At 45.4% G+C, this 23,141-nt stretch overlaps 2 protein-coding genes across 28 annotated transcripts in view; one reads left to right on the forward strand and one right to left on the reverse strand.

Moving 5' to 3' along the window:
• The window catches only part of LOC132460633 (NACHT, LRR and PYD domains-containing protein 12-like), a 272,380-nt gene extending 255,923 nt beyond the window's left edge, over positions 1 to 16,457 (forward strand). For 22 of the 27 annotated variants that reach the window (XM_060055383.1, XM_060055382.1, XM_060055390.1 and 19 more), the window contains 3 exons: positions 8,825 to 8,998; positions 9,175 to 9,221; positions 9,784 to 16,457. In XM_060055383.1, coding sequence (XP_059911366.1) covers positions 8,825 to 8,998; positions 9,175 to 9,221; positions 9,784 to 10,334 — 772 coding nt within the window. In that variant the 3' untranslated portion in view covers positions 10,335 to 16,457. The remainder of the gene's footprint in view (positions 1 to 8,824; positions 8,999 to 9,174; positions 9,222 to 9,783) is intronic. The other 5 variants (XM_060055412.1, XM_060055411.1, XM_060055410.1 and 2 more) reach the window with 2 other exon arrangements.
• LOC132460630 (NACHT, LRR and PYD domains-containing protein 3-like) overlaps positions 1 to 23,141 on the reverse strand; it is a 521,671-nt gene that overhangs the window by 387,178 nt on the left and 111,352 nt on the right. The gene's annotated exons all lie outside the window — the stretch shown is intronic.

The raw sequence follows: 23,141 nt of genomic DNA on the forward strand, positions 1-23,141 counted from the left end.
CACGAACAATGTTAATAGGACAACACGCAACCAAATAACATCCCGAACCCATTAACCCCACTTAATCCTAACAACAAAACAAGTTAACAAAAGCCCCATTTGTCAACTGAGAACCCCAATTCCCAGAACCCCCCGCGGCTCCGGAACACGGCGTAGCTCATATTAATCTTTATTATCTGAATGGGAAATGCAATATTTTAGGACAGATACACCATTAAACGCGTTTCTAATGACATTTCTAGCGAGAAATGTACATTTTCCTTACATAATCTTCAGTCAGTGAATGTGTATGATCTTTATTAATCTTTATTATCTGAATGGGAAATGCAATATTTTAGGACCGATTCACCGTTAAACGTGTTTCTAATAACATTTCTAGCGAGAAATATACTTTTTACTTGCATAATCTTCAGTCAGTGATTGTGTCTGATCTTTAGTTTTATAGTTATTAGGATTTGATCGGCTCGCTCGCATGTTTCAACGACGTCAGGTTGCTTTCGCTAAACTAGCAGCTCACGTGCTTCCTGCGTTTGTGTTATTAAACTGTTACTTTATGTAACTTTTAATGATATCATCTTGTTAGAAACACGTATATCTGCCCAGTCGCCAAAAGCATACCTACGTTGACAGTGTACGTTTCGTGAAAACTGGATTACGTCGCATTTCAACATAAAATAGCGTGTTATACACACACACACACGCACGCACGCGCACAGACACACACACACACACACACACAAGCACATACAAGCACACACACGCACGCACAGACACACAAACACAGACACAGACACAGACACAGACACACACACACACACACACACACACGCACACGGTGCATTTCGCTGCTAAAACAACAACAAAAAAATATTCCCTCAAATAGTATTACTTTCAAAACGTTGGCCAAAATGGCCAATAATATCATTTTTTATTTGGGATGCTTCTAGGACATTTTGGGTGGATTTTGAACGGTATGTGGGGGGCACGTTTTTTGCAGGACCTGGCAACCCTGCGCTGTTGCCCGAGATCTGGATCCACCCCGGCGTGGTGCCGTCTCCTTTTGACCTTTTGACCCCAGACTTCTGGGGGAATAGCTGAATCAATTCATTAGTCAATCAGAAGCATGTAAATATCTTCACGGTGGCGTAAGAGGACGAACAAGGTGTCCTTCAACATCTACGCTTCCAGGCGATTGCAACGGTGCCACACATGAGCATATTCGAACATGTTTAATGGTAGTAATTAGCTGTCGAAATTGGAGGCCTTAATCAATACTGAGCAGCTATTGATTTGCTTCCCGATAAAGATTAGTCACAAATGACATGTTATTTAGCATCTACACGTTGAGCTGAGTCCAATGACACCAAGAACGACACTCTAGCTAATGGTAACATGTATTTTACATGGTACACCTAGGTCTAGGACATGATCTCGGTGTAGCAAGAGGCCGAGCTTGATCTCATTGGACTCAGCTTAACGTGTAGATGCTAATTAACATGTAATTTGTCAAACATCTCCATCGGGAAGCAAATCTATAGCTGGTCATTATTGATAAAGGCCTCCAAAATCGACAGCTAATTACTACCCCGAAACATATTCAAATATGATCATGTGTGGCACTGTTGCAATCGTCTCGAAACGTAGATGTCAAAGGACACCTTGTTTGCTCTGTTGCACCACCGGGAAGATATTTTCATACTTCTAATGGATTGATTCATATTTGAAGGTTCTCGGAGTGAGACTTTAAGTGGCTGCAGCAGAAGTGTTGAGACGAAAGATGATATCAAGAGATTTATAGAATATTCCCATTCACATTATGATTCTTCGTCGTAACATCCAACCAAACATCCTTTACATTCACAGAGCGAAGATTATGAAAGTCCAGGCTCAGCAAGTGCTCCATCTCGTTGCACCTGCACCCAGCGGCTCGCTTGCAAGATTTTGGCCTGAAGTTCTTCCCAGACCTATACCCTAACAGTCCAATATGCATATCTGAGAATCAGGCCTCTCTTCAATAATGACAAAATGTAATGAGAGAAATACAGATTCACTTTTTGTTATCTCATAAGCGGCGTGGTGCCGGCTCCTTTTGACCTTTTGACCCCAGACTTCAAAGAGGTGGCCACAGGTCAGCACTGTCTACACACATTAAGCCACAAATGTACACCTCCATCCCGCAAAAAATGGGGCCTAGAAACTAACCTCTGTCTTATGTACATTGACTGTACTGTTGGAGGTCACGCCCCTTTTCCAGCCTTTTCGAGATAGCTAGGGATGCTAAAATGTTTACACACATTTCCCGGGGCCCCGTGTACGACATATCCGAGATTTGGAGTTGTAGCCCTTAGAGAAAAAAAGTTTTCCCAAATGGAGTGTCATTTGGACAAAGCCCCTCAGAAGTGTAGCCTGCAAGACCTAATGGTTCAGAATGTGGTGGAAAAACAGTTTTTGAGATAGGAAGGTCCTACCGCCCTGAAATTTTAATACCTTATTCTAGGGCCTAACTGGGACCTCCGCACCGAAACTTGGCCCGGTCGGACCCCGAGGGCAGGAAGGGGGGGCCTGCCCTCGGGGTCTGACCGGGCCAAGTTTCGGGCAGGAAGGGCCCCCCCTTCCTGCCCTCGGGGTCCGACCGGGTCAAGTTTCGGAGCCGAGGTCCAAGTTAGGCCCTAGAATAAGGCATTAAAATTTCAGGGCGGTAGGACCTTCCTATCTCAAAAACTGTTTTTCCACCACATTCTGAACCATTAGGTCTTGCAGGCTACACTTCTGAGGGGCTTTGTCCAAATGACACTCCATTTGGGAAAACTTTTTTTCTCTAAGGGCTAGAACTCCAAATCTCGGATATGTCGTACACGGGGCCCCGGGAAATGTGTGTAAACATTTTAGCATCCCTAGCTATCTCGAAAAGGCTGGAAAAGGGGCGTGACCTCCAACAGTACAGTCAATGTACATAAGACAGAGGTTAGTTTCTAGGCCCCATTTTTTGCGGGATGGAGGTGTACATTTGTGGCTTAATGTGTGTAGACAGTGCTGACCTGTGGCCACCTCTTTGAAGTCTGGGGTCAAAAGGTCAAAAGGAGCCGGCACCACGCCGCTTATGAGATAACAAAAAGTGAATCTGTATTTCTCTCATTACATTTTGTCATTATTGAAGAGAGGCCTGATTCTCAGATATGCATATTGGACTGTTAGGGTATAGGTCTGGGAAGAACTTCAGGCCAAAATCTTGCAAGCGAGCCGCTGGGTGCAGGTGCAACGAGATGGAGCACTTGCTGAGCCTGGACTTTCATAATCTTCGCTCTGTGAATGTAAAGGATGTTTGGTTGGATGTTACGACGAAGAATCATAATGTGAATGGGAATATTCTATAAATCTCTTGATATCATCTTTCGTCTCAACACTTCTGCTGCAGCCACTTAAAGTCTCACTCCGAGAACCTTCAAATATGAATCAATCCATTAGAAGTATGAAAATATCTTCCCGGTGGTGCAACAGAGCAAACAAGGTGTCCTTTGACATCTACGTTTCGAGACGATTGCAACAGTGCCACACATGATCATATTTGAATATGTTTCGGGGTAGTAATTAGCTGTCGATTTTGGAGGCCTTTATCAATAATGACCAGCTATAGATTTGCTTCCCGATGGAGATGTTTGACAAATTACATGTTAATTAGCATCTACACGTTAAGCTGAGTCCAATGAGATCAAGCTCGGCCTCTTGCTACACCGAGATCATGTCCTAGACCTAGGTGTACCATGTAAAATACATGTTACCATTAGCTAGAGTGTCGTTCTTGGTGTCATTGGACTCAGCTCAACGTGTAGATGCTAAATAACATGTCATTTGTGACTAATCTTTATCGGGAAGCAAATCAATAGCTGCTCAGTATTGATTAAGGCCTCCAATTTCGACAGCTAATTACTACCATTAAACATGTTCGAATATGCTCATGTGTGGCACCGTTGCAATCGCCTGGAAGCGTAGATGTTGAAGGACACCTTGTTCGTCCTCTTACGCCACCGTGAAGATATTTACATGCTTCTGATTGACTAATGAATTGATTCAGCTATTCCCCCAGAAGTCTGGGGTCAAAAGGTCAAAAGGAGACGGCACCACGCCGGGGTGGATCCAGATCTCGGGCAACAGCGCAGGGTTGCCAGGTCCTGCAAAAAACGTGCCCCCCACATACCGTTCAAAATCCACCCAAAATGTCCTAGAAGCATCCCAAATAAAAAATGATATTATTGGCCATTTTGGCCAACGTTTTGAAAGTAATACTATTTGAGGGAATATTTTTTTGTTGTTGTTTTAGCAGCGAAATGCACCGTGTGCGTGTGTGTGTGTGTGTGTGTGTGTGTGTCTGTGTCTGTGTGTCTGTGCGTGCGTGTGTGTGCTTGTATGTGCTTGTGTGTGTGTGTGTGTGTGTGTCTGTGCGTGTGCGTGCGTGTGTGTGTGTGTATAACACGCTATTTTATGTTGAAATGCGACGTAATCCAGTTTTCACGAAACGTACACTGTCAACGTAGGTATGCTTTTGGCGACTGGGCAGATATACGTGTTTCTAACAAGATGATATCATTAAAAGTTACATAAAGTAACAGTTTAATAACACAAACGCAGGAAGCACGTGAGCTGCTAGTTTAGCGAAAGCAACCTGACGTCGTTGAAACATGCGAGCGAGCCGATCAAATCCTAATAACTATAAAACTAAAGATCAGACACAATCACTGACTGAAGATTATGCAAGTAAAAAGTATATTTCTCACTAGAAATGTTATTAGAAACACGTTTAACGGTGAATCGGTCCTAAAATATTGCATTTCCCATTCAGATAATAAAGATTAATAAAGATCATACACATTCACTGACTGAAGATTATGTAAGGAAAATGTACATTTCTCGCTAGAAATGTCATTAGAAACGCGTTTAATGGTGTATCTGTCCTAAAATATTGCATTTCCCATTCAGATAATAAAGATTAATATGAGCTACGCCGTGTTCCGGAGCCGCGGGGGGTTCTGGGAATTGGGGTTCTCAGTTGACAAATGGGGCTTTTGTTAACTTGTTTTGTTGTTAGGATTAAGTGGGGTTAATGGGTTCGGGATGTTATTTGGTTGCGTGTTGTCCTATTAACATTGTTCGTGTGTTCATTATTGTCGATACGTCATCCCTCTCCACCACTCTATACTGTAAAAACACATGTTCAAGTTGAATGATAATGCATGAATTTATTCTTTATTCTGCCATAGTAACACGGTAAATAAATGGCAAAAATAGGCTGAGAACGAATTCGTATTTACGATATTGTAGCGACCCTGGGACAATTAAATTGTTTTTGTGTTATGTGTTGCATTGTATTTCGTTGTCCGTTATGCCAGTTGTTCTGTGTGTGCATGTATTGTAATGTTCTTCTTGTCAATCAGTGTGAGGGCGAATCATTAGGTCAGCTGGGGGAGGGCCTTGGAAGAACACGAGGGTGGGGGCCTGCACGTGAGTGAGACCGTGTTGGGGGTTGCCGGGGTAACCGGGGTTTGTTTTGGGTGGGATTTCTGCCGTTGGTTACGGGTTTCAGTGACCTGGTTTTGGTCCATTAAAAGTTCCTTCAATTACTAATGACTCGACATCGTTATGTCACCTGCGAGGTCATTACAATATGTTCAATAAAACGTAATCACGGACAAAATACGTTTTTTAGACAAACGTAATTGAGAATGCCGAATAGTTCTCTGGGAACGTAATTTTGATGAGAAAGGGTTGCCCGCACATGTAGAGGGCCTCGTTCGCTCGTTTTGGATAAATTCCAATGGGTCGTAATCTGTGGCGGAACAAACCAACGTGGTCGTATTTTCCGAGAGGACAGGCTGATACTGGACATTGATTGGTTTGTAGGTGGGCGTGAGTCTGACGTCACCGTTCACCGGTATAGCCTTCATGAATGAATGAAGAAACGTGTGAACATAATTTCCTGCAGCTCAGTTCAGGCAGCCGCCCAGACAACGCACACTTCCCGCTTTGACCACAGCTATAGCCCTAGATAAAGAAATCAACAAAGCAACCCCCGCTCCTACAGTTACCCCGTCAGCAGCTAATTTCTCCTCTTGTGACATGTTGATATAACGTTGGACTATTAACATTACAATCAAACGTACGCATCCCCGAGAGGTAGACCTATGCCTATATGCTGACAATAATGTGTTATCGAAATTTAACGTAGCCTATTAAGGATACGTTTCAATTAAATGTAGCCTGTAATCCAAGAGGTAGCTTAAATAAATAACAACAAAAATGTTGAGAACGAACCTATTTGCAATATGTTCAATAAGACGTAATCAGGGACAAAATAACGTTAAATTAAACGTTTCCCGAAAGGGAAATATGCCTTAATGACAATAATGTGCTATACGTTGACATTTAACATATTTGGAATGCGTTTCAACCAAACATAATCCTAGAGGTAAATGAATGGCAAAAAATAGGTTGACAACGAACGTATTTGCGATATGTTCAATAACACGTATCCACAGCCAAGATACGTTTTTCAGACAAAATACGTTAAATGAAACGTTCCCTGAAAGGGAGATATGCCTTAATGACAATAATGTGCTATACGTTGACATTTAACCTATCTGGGATACGTTTCAACCAAACATAATCCTAGAGGTTAATAAATGGCAAAAAATAGGCTGAGGACGAACGTATTTGCAATACGTTCAATAAAACGTAATCGCGGACAAAATACGTTTTATGACAAACGTAATTGAGAATGCCGAATAGTTCTCTGGGAACGTAATTTTGACGAGACAGGGTTGTTTCGTTGCTGTTATCCTCCCCTTGGAAAAAAGCGGTGAAGGGGAGCAGAGAGATCGCCATGTCTGTACCAGAGTGGAGGTGATGTATATCATTCGCGCCGAGAGCAGCGAAGAGCTGTAGTTCACAAAGCTGCCTCACACAAAACCTAACTTTATCAAACTTCTTTGTGCATTTTTTTTGTTTTCTTTGTATGAAATTATAATTCAAAATTATTTATAACTTGCAATATTCACACAAAACGTGTTCTAAAGCTTACTATATCTAGTACTCATTATCTACATTGCTAATTCTTTATTCACAAATATGAATTGGATTCAAAATAATATTGTTATATATATTTTCTTTAATGAGACAAACTCATTAAAGCTCTATTCATTATGAACTAATAAATAAGGAAAGCCAAGGATTAAGTCCAGCTGTATTTCAACAGCTGTAAGCAGTGGTGTAGTGGTTCTGGGAGAAGTGGGGATACTCTAAGTGTCTTAAAGCGCCCTGTGTTACAAACAGTGACATTAAGACTACTCTTGCATGTTTAGTGCACCCATAAATGGGCCTAGCCTGGCAAAAGCCAGATCTCATCTCAATCTACGTTGAGTAGAGGTCTGGGAACCACACATTAATTTGCTCGTATTTGAGGCGTGGTTTACGATTGCCCAGAGCTGTTAATTGGGCGCCACGAAGGTCTATCATATGAGTCTGTACGTAGCTCATAGCCAATCGTATCAATTATACCAGGTGACGTATGTAGAGCGACAGGAATTACATGAGGAAGAAGACGATGGGTGTGTCGCATAGACCTCGTCATCATCTTGCCGTCGCTTCCCATTCTGTGATTGGTTCCCTATCTCAGGCAAAAATCGGATCCATGGAATCCAGGCTGCCCAGCAGCGCAAAATGAAATCGCGTGCAAGGCAGCATGGGTATACCCAGGCTACAATGGGCCAGTAATGTTGGGACATTGTCACTTAACTTCTGCTGCTTGGCCAGGTTTGACTTTGCATCAGTCCTGGCCCACAGACTATAGGGTGAGACCACTACATTATTATGCATTCTGAGTGAACTATTCCTGATTCCTTAGTCCATCCACACATGGAAATAGGACAACTACTCTCACGTGTAAGTAGTCTATCAGCCTGTCGTTTATTAAGTAAACTGTCTCTTGTACAGATGATGATGGCCAGAGTGCTACCATTAGAAAATTAACATCATTTTTCAAAAGGGGTTTGCAAATATTACTGCAAGTTATTGTATGTTACTTATCTTAAATGTATTTTAAGTTTCACATGAATACATTATAAATTCTAATAGATTAAGTTGTTGTTGTGAGCACTGCTTCATACAGCAGGTCTGAACATCACTGACTGCTTTAATGAGTCACTTAAACCGTTAGAATGGAGCATGAATCACAAGAAGGCCTGGGCCGTGATCTTTCATTTGTTTCTGACATTAAAATGTCGTCACCTTTTTGGGCCATCACCAGTTTGCACCCCTGATAATAATACTTTTGATGATGTTAGTGGTTTCCCTGATCTATAATCTAGATGGTAGTACAATCTAACCGAGTTCTAGGTAAAGGTGCTACTTTAATCAAGTGAAATATAAAGAAGTCAAAGTGCTGTCGTTGAGTGGACCTCGCTCCACAGCGGAATAGAGACTAGGGCGCTACAATACTGATGTATTATGTGGCCGTTGAATACCCGCTTGTTTCCGGGAAGGCCTTCTTCCACAGGTGGCTCCGTGGCAAATGGTCCCAATCCAAATGTGGTGTAAGATATTATGTGTGAGAAGCTTTCTCTTGGCCATCTTCATGCGCTGGCCAGGAAGTGCTTCATAAAAGGACCTTCTACGTCACCAAGGCAACGCCACTTGTGTTTGGAGTAGGACGTTCACAAACTGGTTGGCAGACTTGAAAAACACAGAATTTTACAGTGTGTGTGTGTGTGTGTGATGGTGTGTGTGTGTGTGTGTGTGTGTGTGTGTGTGTGTGTGTGTGTGTGTGTGTGTGTAGCTTGTCTGGCTGCCTGGTCACACAGGAAGGCTGTGCTTCTCTGGCCTCAGCGCTGAGCTCCAACCCCTCCCATCTGAGAGAGCTGGACCTGAGCTACAATCACCTAGGAGACTCTGGAGCTACGCTGCTTTCTGCTAGACTGGAGGATCCACGCTGGAGACTGGACACTCTCAGGTATGGAGAGGACAGCTCACCACTCAGGGACAAAGTCTCCTACAAGGATTCATGCCGCTGCTAGATGAAGTGGTTTGAAGAGGCAGCTGTAACTCAAGTAGTGTGGAACGTTATTAGATGGCAGATGATGAAGGTGAATGTTTCAACATGCTGCTCTCACTTTGTTTCCCCCCCAGTGTGGAGCACGGTGGAGTGTGGAGGCTGAAACCAGCTCTAAAGAAGTGTAAGTGTCTGTTTGATTCATCACATCACACACTCACTATTGAGATGGAAAGTCCATCCACACAGCAGGAAGTGAGATCAGATCCTACTGGGAATGAAGATGATGGCTGACATCATGTATCTTACGTATATTAATTCTGTCGACCATCACATTAAACACTTGAATAAACCCCAGCAGGTATTACATTGATATATTATGTATTGGATAGTGAGTAGTGTTGTGATTATTATCAGACATAATCATGATTATCATCATGAAGCTAACATCTGGGGGAGGGGGAGGGGGGGAGGGGGCTGACTGAGGGGGGGAGAGGGTGGTAAGGGGGATGGGGCTGAGGGGGGGGGTGAGAGGAGGGACTGAGAGGGGGGAGGGGGCTGAGGGGGGCTGTGGAGGAGGAGGGGGAGGGGGGTGATGAGGGGGAGGGGGGGCGGTGAAGCAGTAGTGTAACTATAACATCACATGACCCCCCCCCTCACATGTCATGTTCAGGAGAACAGTACTAGTGATGATGATGATAAGGATGATAAGGTTCAGCAGCTCATCATGTCTGGTTCTCCCTCAGATGCCTGTGAACTCACACTGGACCCCAACACGGCCCACAGACACCTCTCTCTGTCTGAGGACAACAGGAAGGTGACGTGGGTTGGAGAGGACCAGTGGTATCCGGATCACCCAGAGAGATTTGACTCCCAGCCCCAGGTGTTGGGTAGAGAGGCTCTGACTGGCCGCTGTTACTGGGAGGTAGAGTGGGAAGGATGGGTTTATATAGGAGTGACATACAGAGGAATCACAAGGAGAGGAGGGGGTGGTGACAGCTGGCTTGGAGGGAACAACAAGTCATGGAGGCTTGATTGTTATGATGGTCGTTACTCTGCCCGGTACAACGGTACAGAGACAGTCCTCCGTCTCCCCCCCGCTGGCTCCACTAGAGTAGGAGTGTATCTGGACCGGCCTGCTGGCTCTCTGTCCTTCTACAGAGTGTCCCCAGGTGGAGGAGGGTCCTCAGACACACTGACACACCTCCACACCTTCTGGTCCTCCTTCACCCAGGAGGACCTCCTCCCGGGGGTTAGGGTAGGGCGGGGGTCCTCAGTGACTCTGTGTCGGTTGTAGAAAAAAAAAACGGCCCCGGGGCAGTCAGTTGTCGAAAAATGGGGGGGGGGGTCAGCGGAGTGCCTCAGACTCAGTGTAGTAAAAAAAGAAAGTGCCGCCCCCTCCGCCCCGGCACACGCACGCACGCACGCACGCAAACACACACATACACACATACACGTTCACACACACATAAAAAAAACACATACGCGCACACACATAGGGCCCTATGTTTGGGGCCCTATGTGAAAAGCGCAAGTAGCTTTGTGGGCGGTTCTACGGCGCTATCGCTATTTTACAGGCGGATAAATGACACTTGCGTCGCGGCGCAAGTGTCAAAAGGGTTGGTCTGAAGCAGCCTAGTTACCCGTAGGTGTGGTTTGGGCGTAACGTCCAACAAACCAACGAGAGTGCCAGCTCCCATCCCCTTTAAGAGCCATGAGCGCATTTGAATCGGACGAGTTGATATTTTGACAGCGCGTCTGCAGTCTCCGATGAGACAGATGCACATGAATTTCAAACTGCAAATGGCTCAGTTTATTGCCAAATAATATGGCCTAATTCACACATGGAATAAGGGGTTTTTCTTCCACAACTTCAGAAATACTGAGTCCTCAAATAAATGTCGGCAAAGAAAACGTATATGATATAACATATGATATGCGGTAACTGTGGTTCTATTTAATGATATACGCAATACATTATAAACATTGTTTCTTATCAGTATTGTATGCTATCCTAATATGCATGTGTCCCCGCGGTAATAGACATTGCCATTGATTGTATTATGCGTTACATGTTTAGTTTGCGTGTGTTTAAATAGAGCACACACGCACGCACGCCCGCATTCATTCATTCTTTTTAACACAAAACAATGTTTTTCACGATCAAATACTCATCAATCCTAAAAGTTATGGGCATGTAGGCCTACACGATGTCTGTGTCAAGAAAATATGCGTTTGCTGTACGGTGTTTGCAGATGCATTGATTTAAAAGTACAACTTATTACCGCCGAATCAGCTGTTCTTTCCCAAATAATTTACCAAGAATGTGCGGCTAGGTAGATGGGAGAAGCAAAGTGTATGCGCGAGGTGCACAAGCAATCCGTATGCATCGTATGCGCATGTATGCATGCGCCCTTGAAATAGCATCTGAACAACGCGCCACTGACTTTAAACCAGGTATTTCCTGGTCAGTAGCGCAACGGTATTCAGAAACGGCAAAATACCGTTTGCGCCAGAACACGCCTCCTCCTTCCGCCGAACCGCCCCTTGGGGCGCATGATCAATCCCTAATTTACCGGCGGGTGGCGGTGGTGGGAAAAGAACGCTCTGCGCCAGTTGTAAACTAGCAACGACACATGCGCCAGTGACTAAGTCACTTGCGCCGGATGCAAGATAGGGCCCATAGTCTCTCTCTCTCTTTCTCTCTCTCTCTCTCTCTCTCTCTCCATCTCTCTCTCTCTCTCTCTCTCTCTCTCTCTCTCTCTCTCTCTCTCTCTCTCTCTCTCTCTCTCTCTCTCTCTCTCTCTCTCTCTCTCTCTCTTCTTTGAAGTATAGCATGATAAACCATGAAAATACTTTTAAGATCTCCCATAGTTAGTTAAGCACATGCACATTTAGTTGAGGGCGTCACCAGTTTTGGTCATCAGGACTCTATTATAATGGTTTTCACCTCTTTGGATGCTTTTATCCTCCCCTTGGAAAAAACCTAACATTATCAAACTTCTTCACGAAAATGTTTAGTTTTCTTTGTATTAAAAATTATCATTTAAATCCACAAACATCATATGTGTAACCCGGGGCATGTAAAGACTGGGACCAGAAAATAATGACTTCCTCTCCATTCAAACCCATTCATATTCTTCGATCTTATAGGTCCCATGGGCTCTACCGGAAGGGGCGTGACTCTGCCACTCTGTAGGTCCATGACTAGCCCTAGGCTAACGTCTTGCCCAACACTTTACCCGGGATAACGTCAAACTGTTGCCGTGTTAACGGGACTAAACACCAACCGCCGCAGTGTGGGCAGCAGGGGCTGGGGGAGGGCTGCGGGGGGACAGGGCGCGCCACCCCTCCTCGTCCCAGCCGCCGGCGTGGCCGTCGACGGGCCAGACGTCGGAGGACGGGGTCCCCGAACGGCGCTCCAACGCCCCCCTACGACGGATCCCGGTGGGGGCCCAGAAGGAAGTGGTCCCCGACCACACCCCCAGGGCTCCTGCTGACTCTGGGGTCTGGCAGACGAGGGCCTTCGCTAAGGATTCTGGGGGTTCTACTGTTCTAGGGTGTGGGACCGTTTCGGGGCCCTCCTGGGTCATTTATGTTTGGTAAACTAATCAGGGTTCATGGGTTGGGGTTTATCGATGTTGGGGTGTGTTGGTGACTCTTGTGTTCATGTTGTGTTCATTGCACCATTACTGAAAGTGTTAGTGTGGTTCAATGGTGGCGTGTGTTTTAGTGTGTACCGTGCTGGTGTTATTAAAGGCAGCTCCGTTGTCCAGCGGTGTATGGGGCGCGGAGCTGCGGCCGACTGCTAAACCTGGGCTCCCGTCTCGTCCTTCACCCGCTGCTCACCACAATATGATTGTTGAAGTTAAACGGATTGATTTATGGAACATTATTGTCTAGTGGGCTCATATTTAAAAGGATTATGGTGGGATGTTATTATTTAAATAAGAAGTAAATATTATATATTTATAATTAGAACTAAGTTTAAGTAAAAAAAAAAACTGAATAACATTAAGAATGATAAACAGTGGGTGAATTTATTTTACACTTTGATTAACGTAAGGGAAATAAGGCAATCATTTAAAAAAAAAAATCACATTGTAAAACAACTTTTTTCTTGTTTCTTGATGGTTTTTCACCTTGCTCACAACTGAATTACTTACAACTGACCATCAATTGAGACTTCAATAAAAGAAGATAAAGAGGAAACAGTTTGTTTATTGAGTGAAACCCAGAAGGAACTCTGAGTGGATGCACCAATCTCGCTCAAGTGGAGAATGCACAAAAAAGGAAAGGACTTGACAATAGTAATATTATAACAGTATTCATTAGTGATATTAATATTATAACAGTATTCATCAGTGATGTTAATATTTTAATAGTGCTCATCAAAACTAAAATTTGGATTTACTGAATCCCAGTTAAACAGTTTAATTTAATTCCGGCTTGTATTTCCAGTTGGTCTCATTGACATTGAGGCTAGAGTGTGAGGCCGTTCTAGATGGCGCTCTATTCCGAGGTGGCTATCACTAAAGCTAACATGAAGCTAAAGGCGTTGTGTATTTTTGGTGTAATGAGCTCACAGGAGTCCCAGCGTTCTGCTCTCATCGCTTTATTAAAACATTCCTGGACACGACACTCGGTGATCATGAGTGATGTGATGATGAGAGTTGATCAGGAGCCCGTCCTCTCGCCGGGACACATGGGGCTCCAGGTGGGAGGTCAGAGGTCCGAGGTCAGAGCCCGTCCTCTGGCCGGGTCACATGGGGCTCCAGGTGGGAGGTCAGAGGTCAGAGCCCGTCCTCTAGCCGGGTCACATGGGGGTCCAGATGGGCGGTGTTATGGGAGAACATAATATTGTGTATTATGCTTGGTTGTGCTGCTCTGCCTCCATGTCCCATAGTAGGAGGAGACTGGGCGTTGATTGACACTGATTGATGAAAGGCCGGCCCTCCCAAGTATAAAAGCCTGCCTACTTCAAGATGGCTGTCTCTCTCTCTCAGCCTCGACATGGCAGACGCTGGCCGGTCGCACGTTTTTGTTTTGGTTAAATTAGAAGTCGTTTGTTAAACTGGTCTGTATTAATTGTGATCGTTGTTGATCTTTGATCTAGGAGCGGTTGCGTTTTTTCTTCTGTTTTAGTGGCAACCGTCTCGCATTTTTTCTGTTAAACAAGTTTTGGCTCTTTTGGGAAATAAACAGAACACTATTCTTTCCCAAAAATCCGTTTCATTTTTCGTTATTATGTTAACTGCTCACACGTTTGATGTGGGCCCGTAACATAAATGGGGGCTCGTCCGGGATTGAATATGTTTTGCGTGTTTATCCTAGGGATTGCGCATTTAAATTATCTTTTTTGGGGAAACGTTTTTACTGCGTCCGCGCATTTGTTTACCCTTTTGACGCGTTATGGGGATTGCGTTTTTGACCCAGTATTTCGATTTTTCCCAGTGTGCCAGGCTACCAGCCCTGTCTGTCTTTTTTCTCGCTTTTTGTGAATTTTTTTCCGGTCTAATCTGCTGCTTCTTTCGCTGTTTTTTCGCCATGTTCGATTTAGACGAGTTTATTAAATCTCCAACTCCCGACACCTTCTCTGCCGCGACGCGGGATGATCTGGTCAAAGTTGCAGGTCATTATAGAATAGAGGTTCCGGGTAGGCCATCTAAAGCAGAGCTTTTAGATAGTCTTACGGAAGCTTTGGGCCGTCTCGGTATATTTACAGACGTAACACCCCCGGCTGCCCCTGATCCTCCAATCACGCCTACGCTCACCAAAGCGGCATTCGGGCTCCGTCGATTGGAGTTGCGAGAAAAGGAGATTGAATGGGAGCGAGAAAGAACACTACTCGAAGCAGACAGACAGATGGTACAAGAGCGTGAGAAGAGAGACCACGAGCTTAGAATGCGAGATATGGAACTCGCCCAAGCCATTCGATTAAAATAATTGGATTTAAAAGCATGTGAATCTGGCATTTCAAGCCAGCCTTTTGATGTCACTCGTAATATAAGACTTGTCCCACCTTTTAACGAAAAGGATGTGCATAAGTTCTTTGCTCATTTTGAGAGAGTCGCTACTGTTTTGAAATGGCCACCAGATGTGTGGTCCATGACGTTGCAGTGCGTTTTTGTGGGTAAAGCGCAGCAGGCTTACTCGTCCCTGTCGTTAGAGGATGCCGCTGATTATGGAAAAGTAAAACAATCAGTTTTAGCGAGTTTATTCACTTGTTCCTGAAGCGTACAGACAGAAGTTTCGCAACTACCAAAAGTCTGAGTCGCTCACGCACGTCGAGTTCATGCGGGAGAAAGAGTTATTGTTTGATCGTTGGCTTAGCTCTCAGAAGATAACAACATTTGAGGACCTTCGTGATATAATGATTCTGGAGGACTTTAAAAACTGTCTCCCGAAAAGTGTTGCCAAGTTCGTCAGTGAGCACAAAGATTTGACAGCATCCAGCGCAGCGGTGCTGGCTGATGATTACGTGCTGGCGCATAGGGGCGCGAGCTCTGGTCCTGTGAACTTTCAGCAGAACCGCAACTATAATTTAAGAGGTTCTCCTAGGCCTTTTAATGACGCTGCAGCAGCAAGCACTCCAACTTCGGAGCATAGAGGAGTGACTGGCCCTAAAAATTATGTCCCGGTCTGTGGATATTGAAAAAAACGTGGCCACCTGATTCCCGACTGTTATTTGCTAAAAAGTAAAAACAAGTCTAACCCCACAGCTTCATCTAGGACTGAATCTGGTTTGGGTCTATGTGTTTCGACACTTCCTTTGACGTCTCGGAAAGACGAGAGTATTTCTCAGGCTTTTGCGCCATTTATTATGGACGGTTTTGTCACTTTGCTCAAAGAGCCTAATGCACGCATTCCTATTAAAATACTTCGCGACACGGCTGCGTCGCAGAGTTTCATCTTAGAGAATGTCCTGCCTTTCAGTGAAAAGTCCCACGTTGGTGCGAGTGTCTTAGTCCAGGGTTTTGATATGGGATTTGTGAATGTGCCCCTACATGAGATTTCACTCTCTTCTGACTTGGTCACCGGCACTGTAAAAGTGGGCGTACGCCCCTCTCTCCCTATTGCGAACGTATCGTTCTTGCTTGGGAATGATTTGGCAGGTGGGAAGGTATTTCCTAACCCTGTTGTAACCCATAGCCCTGTTGTGACTACGGCTTCTCAAAGTGTATGTCCTGACGATGTGGCTGTGAAATACCCAGAGGTTTTTCACGCCACTGTTGTTACGCGCGCCATGGCGCAAATAGCCAAAGAGACCCCTGTTCGTGAACGCAGGGATGAGTTTTCCGATCTCTGTGATACCTTTATTGCTCATCCCATGTCGTCTGCTAGTGGTAAAACGTCTGTGAAGTCGGCTCCACTATCTACGATTCCTTGCGTTCCTAAATTGTCTCCCAGTCGCGAACAACTCATGTGCGAACAAAAAAACGATCTCTCTCTCTCTACTCTATTGGCGGAGGCTGTCTCGGAGAAAGACATTGAATCTGTGCCTCAGGGTTATTTTATTCGTGAGGGGGTCTTGTTGCGCAAATGGAGGCCGCTTGTGGCTTCTGCTGCGGATGAGTGGCGTGTGCTGAATCAGATTGTCATCCCGATGCCGTATCGAGATGAAATCGTACGCCTTGCTCATGATCACCATTTCGCAGGTCATTTAGGTATCAATAAAACATCCGATCGCATTTTGCGCCATTTCTTTTGGCCCGGTCTCAAGAGCGACGTTGCGAGACACTGCAAAACATGTCACGTATGCCAGGTTACGGGAAAGCCTAATCAGCTGATTCCTCCAGCTCCGCTGCAGCCGATACCCGTCACGTCGGAACCGTTTGAACGAGTCATCCTCGACTGTGTGGGTCCGTTGCCGCGGACTAAGTCCAGAAAGGAGTATTTGCTTACAATTATGTGCACGCTGACACGTTTTCCAGAGGCTATACCGCTCCGAAGAATCACAGCAGCTGCTGTCATTACGGTTCTCGTGGGTTTTTTCTCCCTTTTTGGCCTCCCGAAAATAGTGCAGACAGATCAGGGCACTAATTTTATGACCAACGTGTTTAAACAGGCTATGGGACAGCTAGGCATTAAACACACAACGTCCAGCTGTTATCATCCGCAGACACAAGGCGCACTCGAGCGTTTCCACCAAACGTTAAAATCAATGCTTCGCGCATTTTGTCTCGAGTTTGAGCGTGACTGGGATGAAGGTATTCCGTTTGCCTTGTTCGCTGTGCGTGAAGTAGTGCAGGAGTCCTTGGGGTTTAGTCCCTCCGAGCTTGTCTTCGGGCATACGGTACGCGGCCCGTTAAAAATGCTCAGTGACTCCATGTTGACCGAAAATACATCATCTCCTCCCCGCAGTCTGTCTGACTATGTGACTAAAATTCGTTTAAGGCTCCGTCGAGCTTGCGAGCTGGCTAAAGAAAACCTTGGCGTTACTCAGAAACGAATGAAACAGCGTTACGACCAAAAGGCTGTCCGCCGGGTATTTAAACCTGGTGATAAAGTGATGGTGTTTCTTCCAATTCTCGGCTCCGCGCTTCAACCACGCTATACCGGTCCCTATCTCGTAGAAAGACGTGTTGGAGATGTTAACTACGTCATAGCTACCCCTGACCGGAGAAAGCGATCTGGTTTATGTCACATTAATATGCTTAAACGCGACTGTGAGCGGGATCACTCTGACATTACACCTCCCGCCTGCATTAAAAGTTTGCCCGCCGTAGTGAGGCGTGCGATCGATCCAGCAGTGGCGCTGTCCAGCACGGCAGGTGCTGAAGTTGCCACCGCTCTATCCGTCACCTGTCGGCCTGCCGCCTCTACTTCAACAACCCCGCAGCGTGAACCTACTGCTCCTCCGCTTGACGACGAGGGGGTTCGTTATCCTGCCACTGAGGTGGTCGTGGGAAGGTTGAGGAACTCTGAAATCCTCGAGGATCTGGATAATTTTTTTTCACATTTACCGAATTCAGAACGTGATGATTTAATTTCTCTTTTTTCTTCTAACATTAATTTGTTTTCGGATGTTCCAGGTCGTACCACAATCATTGCTCACGACATTGATGTTGGGGAAAGCAGGCCAGTTAAGCAACACCCGTACCGCGCCAACCCACTAAAACGCCTCCAGCTTCAAAAAGAAGTTAAGTTCATGGTAGACCATGATATTGCTGAGCCGAGTTTCAGCCCGTGGAGTTCGCCTTGCCTTCTCGTGCCAAAACCAGACGGCACTTCGAGGTTCTGCACGGACTTTCGAAAAGTCAACGCTGTGACCAAGCCCGATAGTTTCCCGTTACCACGCATGGACGATTGCATAGATCGCCTTGGCTCGGCTGTTTACGTGAGTAAGATTGACCTTCTAAAAGGTTATTGGCAAATTCCTCTGACGGAGCGCGCTAAAGAAATATCCGCATTTGTTACACCAGACAGTTTTTTGCAATACACTGTCATGGCGTTTGGGCTTAGAAATGCACCAGCTACGTTTCAACGGTTGGTCAACCACGTTCTTCCTGGATTGTCCAACTGTGAGGCGTACCTCGACGACTTGGTAGTGTTTAGCGCCACCTGGTGTTCTCACGTTGTCCATCTGAGAGACGTGTTTGAAAAATTGTCCGCTGCGAGTCTGACAATAAATCTGGCAAAATGCGAGTTTGGTCAAGCCAAGGTTGTGTACTTGGGCAAAGTGGTTGGTGGCGGCGAAGTGCGCCCTGTGCACTCTAAGGTTGAGGCCATTCTTAAATATCCTGCCCCCACAACTCGTCGGGAACTTAGACGCTTCCTAGGTATGGTCGGCTATTACAGGTCCTTTTGTAAAAATTTCTCTGTGGCCGCCCCTCTGACTGACCTCCTCAGCACCAAGCGGTCTTTTGTATGGACCGAGGAGAGTCGGGTCGCCTTTAATCAAATAAAAGCGTTGCTCACAACGGCTCCGGTGCTCGCCGCGCCTAACTTTACTGTCCCTTTTGTTCTCGCGGTCGATGCAAGCGATGTAGGAGCCAGTGCAGTACTTATGCAGGGTGGTAAGGACGGACTGGAACATCCTGTTGGTTTTTTTTCTCGAAAGTTTAACTGCCATCAACGCGCCTACTCCACGATAGAGAAAGAGGCCCTTGCCCTGGTGTTGGCGCTTTAGCACTTTGAGGTTTACGTTGGTGGTGCAGCGCATCCGGTGACTGTTTATACGGATCACAACCCGCTAACTTTCCTGGACCGGATGCGCAATCACAACCAACGGTTAATGCGCTGGTGCTTAATATTGCAAGCGTTCAATGTTAACATCAAACACATCCGTGGACGCGAGAATGTCGTGGCAGATGCACTTTCACGCGCATAGGTCTTGTAGGCCTATTGAAAAATGTGTAAATAAATTGGATGATTTTCTTTTTTTTTCCTTTCCTCATTCATCCACTTATGTAAATATTACTTGTAACATGTGTTTTTTACCCCCAATTTATTTCTTTAAGGGCGGGGGTGTTATGGGAGAACATAATATTGTGTATTATGCTTGGTTGTGCTGCTCTGCCTCCATGTCCCATAGTAGGAGGAGACTGGGCGTTGATTGACACTGATTGATGAAAGGCCGGCCCTCCCAAGTATAAAAGCCTGCCTACTTCAAGATGGCTGTCTCTCTCTCTCAGCCTCGACATGGCAGACGCTGGCCGGTCGCACGTTTTTGTTTTGGTTAAATTAGAAGTCGTTTGTTAAACTGGTCTGTATTAATTGTGATCGTTGTTGATCTTTGATCTAGGAGCGGTTGCGTTTTTTCTTCTGTTTTAGTGGCAACCGTCTCGCATTTTTTCTGTTAAACAAGTTTTGGCTCTTTTGGGAAATAAACAGAACACTATTCTTTCCCAAAAATCTGTTTCATTTTTCGTTATTATGTTAACTGCTCACACGTTTGATGTGGGCCCGTAACAGGCGGTCAGTGCCCGTCCTTCCTGTATCTGTGGATCAACTCTGAGACGTCCTCCTTACACACTTTCACCCAGCCGTCCGCCTTCATGTGGTACACTACACACACACACACACACACAAACACATTATACACACGCACATTATACACGTACACACACACACACATTATACACACGCACATTATACACGTACACACACACACACACACACACACACACATGATGAACGGATATGAAGTGAAAGAAGGATGTGTAATAAATGCGTAATAGGTGGTGGTTGTAGTGTGGGTGTATTAAGTGTAATGAGTGAATAATGTGCGTGGTGGGTGTAATGCAAGCGTAATGAATGTGTACTTAGTGTATTATGAATAATGAATGTGTAGTGGGAGTATGATGAATGTGTAATAGGTGTGTTATGAATAATGAATGTGTAGTGGCTGTATGATGAATGTGTAATAGGTGTGTTATGAATAATGAATGTGTAGTGGCTGTATGATGAATGTGTAATAGGTGTAGGGTGAATGTTATGTGGATAGTAAGTGATGAAAGTGCAATGGATGGTAAATGATGAATGTATGTGGGTGGGTGTAGTATATGTGTAATAGGTGAAGGGTGTATGCTGGTTGTGGTGAATGTGTGTTATGGTTCAGGATTTTTCCTTCAGGCCTGTGGGTGTGAGTGTATGTAACCGGGTGATCCTTTGGTATTCAATGTGTTTGCGTTGTTGGGTGGTCCATCTGGGGTCTGATTCTAACCCAGCGATGGTGAGGTGGGTGACGGGTTGTTGTGTGAAATGTTGAACCAGAGTGGTTTGTAGGGGCTGGTGTTTGATGTCGAGGAGTTGCTGTTTCAGTCGGATGATCATGCTATGTTTCGTTTCTCCAATGGTGTGTTTGTGGCGGTGTGTGCATGTGATGATGTAGACTGTGTTGGGGGAATCAATGCTTGGGGTTGGAGGATGGGTAGAGTGGTGTGGCTATGTGGGTTGGTGATGGAGTTGTGTGGTTTGAAGTAGTGTGTGATAGACGGTGGTGGTTGTGTGGCTTTGCGGGAGAAGGTGGAGGTGACCAGGAGATCTTTGAGGTTTTTGTTTTTCCTGTACGCAGAAATTATTTTGTGTTGTTGTAGTGGTGCATGTTGTTCTTGTACGGTGGTGAAGTGAGAGTTGATGCTGTGGTGTAGGGAGAGGGTTCTATGGGGTGCCGAAGGGTAGGATGGTAGTGAGGGGAATCTGTGGGTTAGGGTGAGGTGTGTGGATGGGTCAGAGTTTATGGTTAGGAGAGGGGAGGGGTTAAGGTTAGGTGTGTGGAGGGGTCAGAGGTTATGCTTAGGAGAGGGGGAGGGGTTAAGGTTAGGGTTGGGGTTAGGGTTAGGGAAGGGGTAGAGGTTAGGGTTAGGGGAAAGGGAGGGGTTAGGGTTAGGTGTGGGGAAGGGGTAAAGGTTAGGGTTAGGGTTAGGGTCAGGGATAGGGTGAGGGTGAGTGTAAGGACGCTAAGGACGGTCAGTGGGACCCGACAGCCGTCACCTCGTCTCCGAGTCGAGTGGTGGTCCTAGATGGTTTAGTGCTGACTTTCCTACAAAAGTGTGTGTGTGTGTGTGTGTGTGTGTGTGTGTGTGTGTGTGTGTGTGTGTGTGTGTGTGTGTGTGTGTTTGTTTTGGGGTATATAAGGACAGATTTCAAGACATTTCAAAGAGTTACGAGGACCCTCCGGTATATGAGGACAGTTGGCTGTCCTCATAAAAATAAACCTTTTTAAACGTTTTCTCAGCATGTTTTAATACCCAAAAAGTGTTTTTCTCAAAAGTCCTTATGTACCAAAAACCTGACATATTTTGTATATTTGTGTGTCCGCCACTGCCCCTATCGGTGGTCGGGGTCCCTGCATGCTGCGACACACAAGCGCGGGAAATTATACACAAACGCGGGAGATTATACACAACGCGCGAAATTAGACGCTAACTCAACACTGCGCATGCTCATTTTGATTGGCTGGATAGAAGAGAGCTACTACGTCTGTGATCACCAGATTCATGCTGGGAGTTCTGGAAATGCACGTTGTGGAGAGCAGGTAAGAAATGGTAAATGGAAATGGTTTGGTAAGCCTAACACTATTGTATTTTAGAGCATTGCTAGATTGCTAGCAGCTAGCTGAAAACGTATTTTGTTTTTGCCTTCTTTTCATCAGAGGCGTCAGACTTTTACTAACGTCAATTCCGCTAGCAAACTACATTAAAACGTTGCTATTTATGCTTAGCATTAGCTTGGTAGAACGCTTAGCCTAAACCACGAACGGCACAGTGGTATTGAGGGAGGGGGAGAGGGGGTTACAACGGTGACTATCAATGTTGTTCAACTTTATTTGAAGTCTGAATTGTTCCAGTTTCTCTGAAGAGGTAGAGGGACGCGCCCATCTAGACAACTAATGGACTAAATATTAAGTAGCCCAACATTAACTCCCACGTGAGGAAAGTATAGCCAGAGGTTATGGCTTGGCAAGCTTAATGTCCAGCGCTAGGGTTGTGCCGATGGACGACATCGTCCATCGTGATGGCTGACCGACGTCACGATGGAGAGCCACCATCGTGATGCCCCGCCATCAGACACACACTCATCCTCCTAGTCTCTTCTATAGTTAAGCTAAAAACGTTCCAGGGATTGCTCTGTAAATTTAATTAAGAATATATCTAATGCATATGCATGCTATTTTAAATACGGTAGCCTATGCCAGCGACGGGACTTCCGCGATCTGATCGCATTTCTCGAGGCAGATTAGGCCTACAGTGCCATGTCGCCAAACTATGACTGTGCGGCTGGAGAAGATGTAAAGCGAAGCAGCAGCCTCGCCCCGTGAGATCCTGTCCTTAACGGAGAAAGTTGCCATCACCACCGATGCTTGGAAAGCGTTGACTACGGAGGCGTATGCCTACGGGACCGAGACCGTTCACTTTTTCACCGACTGGATGGTGCAGAGTGCGATCCTGTAGACCCGCTCAATGCCAGAGAGGCACACGGCGGAAAACATGTTCGGCTAACATTTTTCGTTTCCAAATATTTATTTAAAAACGAAAATATCTTTTTTAGTGCCTGTGTGTTAATTTAAATGTTTTTATATCTTAAAAAAATTCGCAGCATCAATATCTTAACTAAAAAAAGTTAGTCGGCCAACGCAGACACATTGTCATTTAGTATC

This window comes from Gadus macrocephalus, chromosome 7, assembly GCF_031168955.1.
Source record: "Gadus macrocephalus chromosome 7, ASM3116895v1".
Lineage (NCBI taxonomy): Eukaryota > Metazoa > Chordata > Actinopteri > Gadiformes > Gadidae > Gadus > Gadus macrocephalus.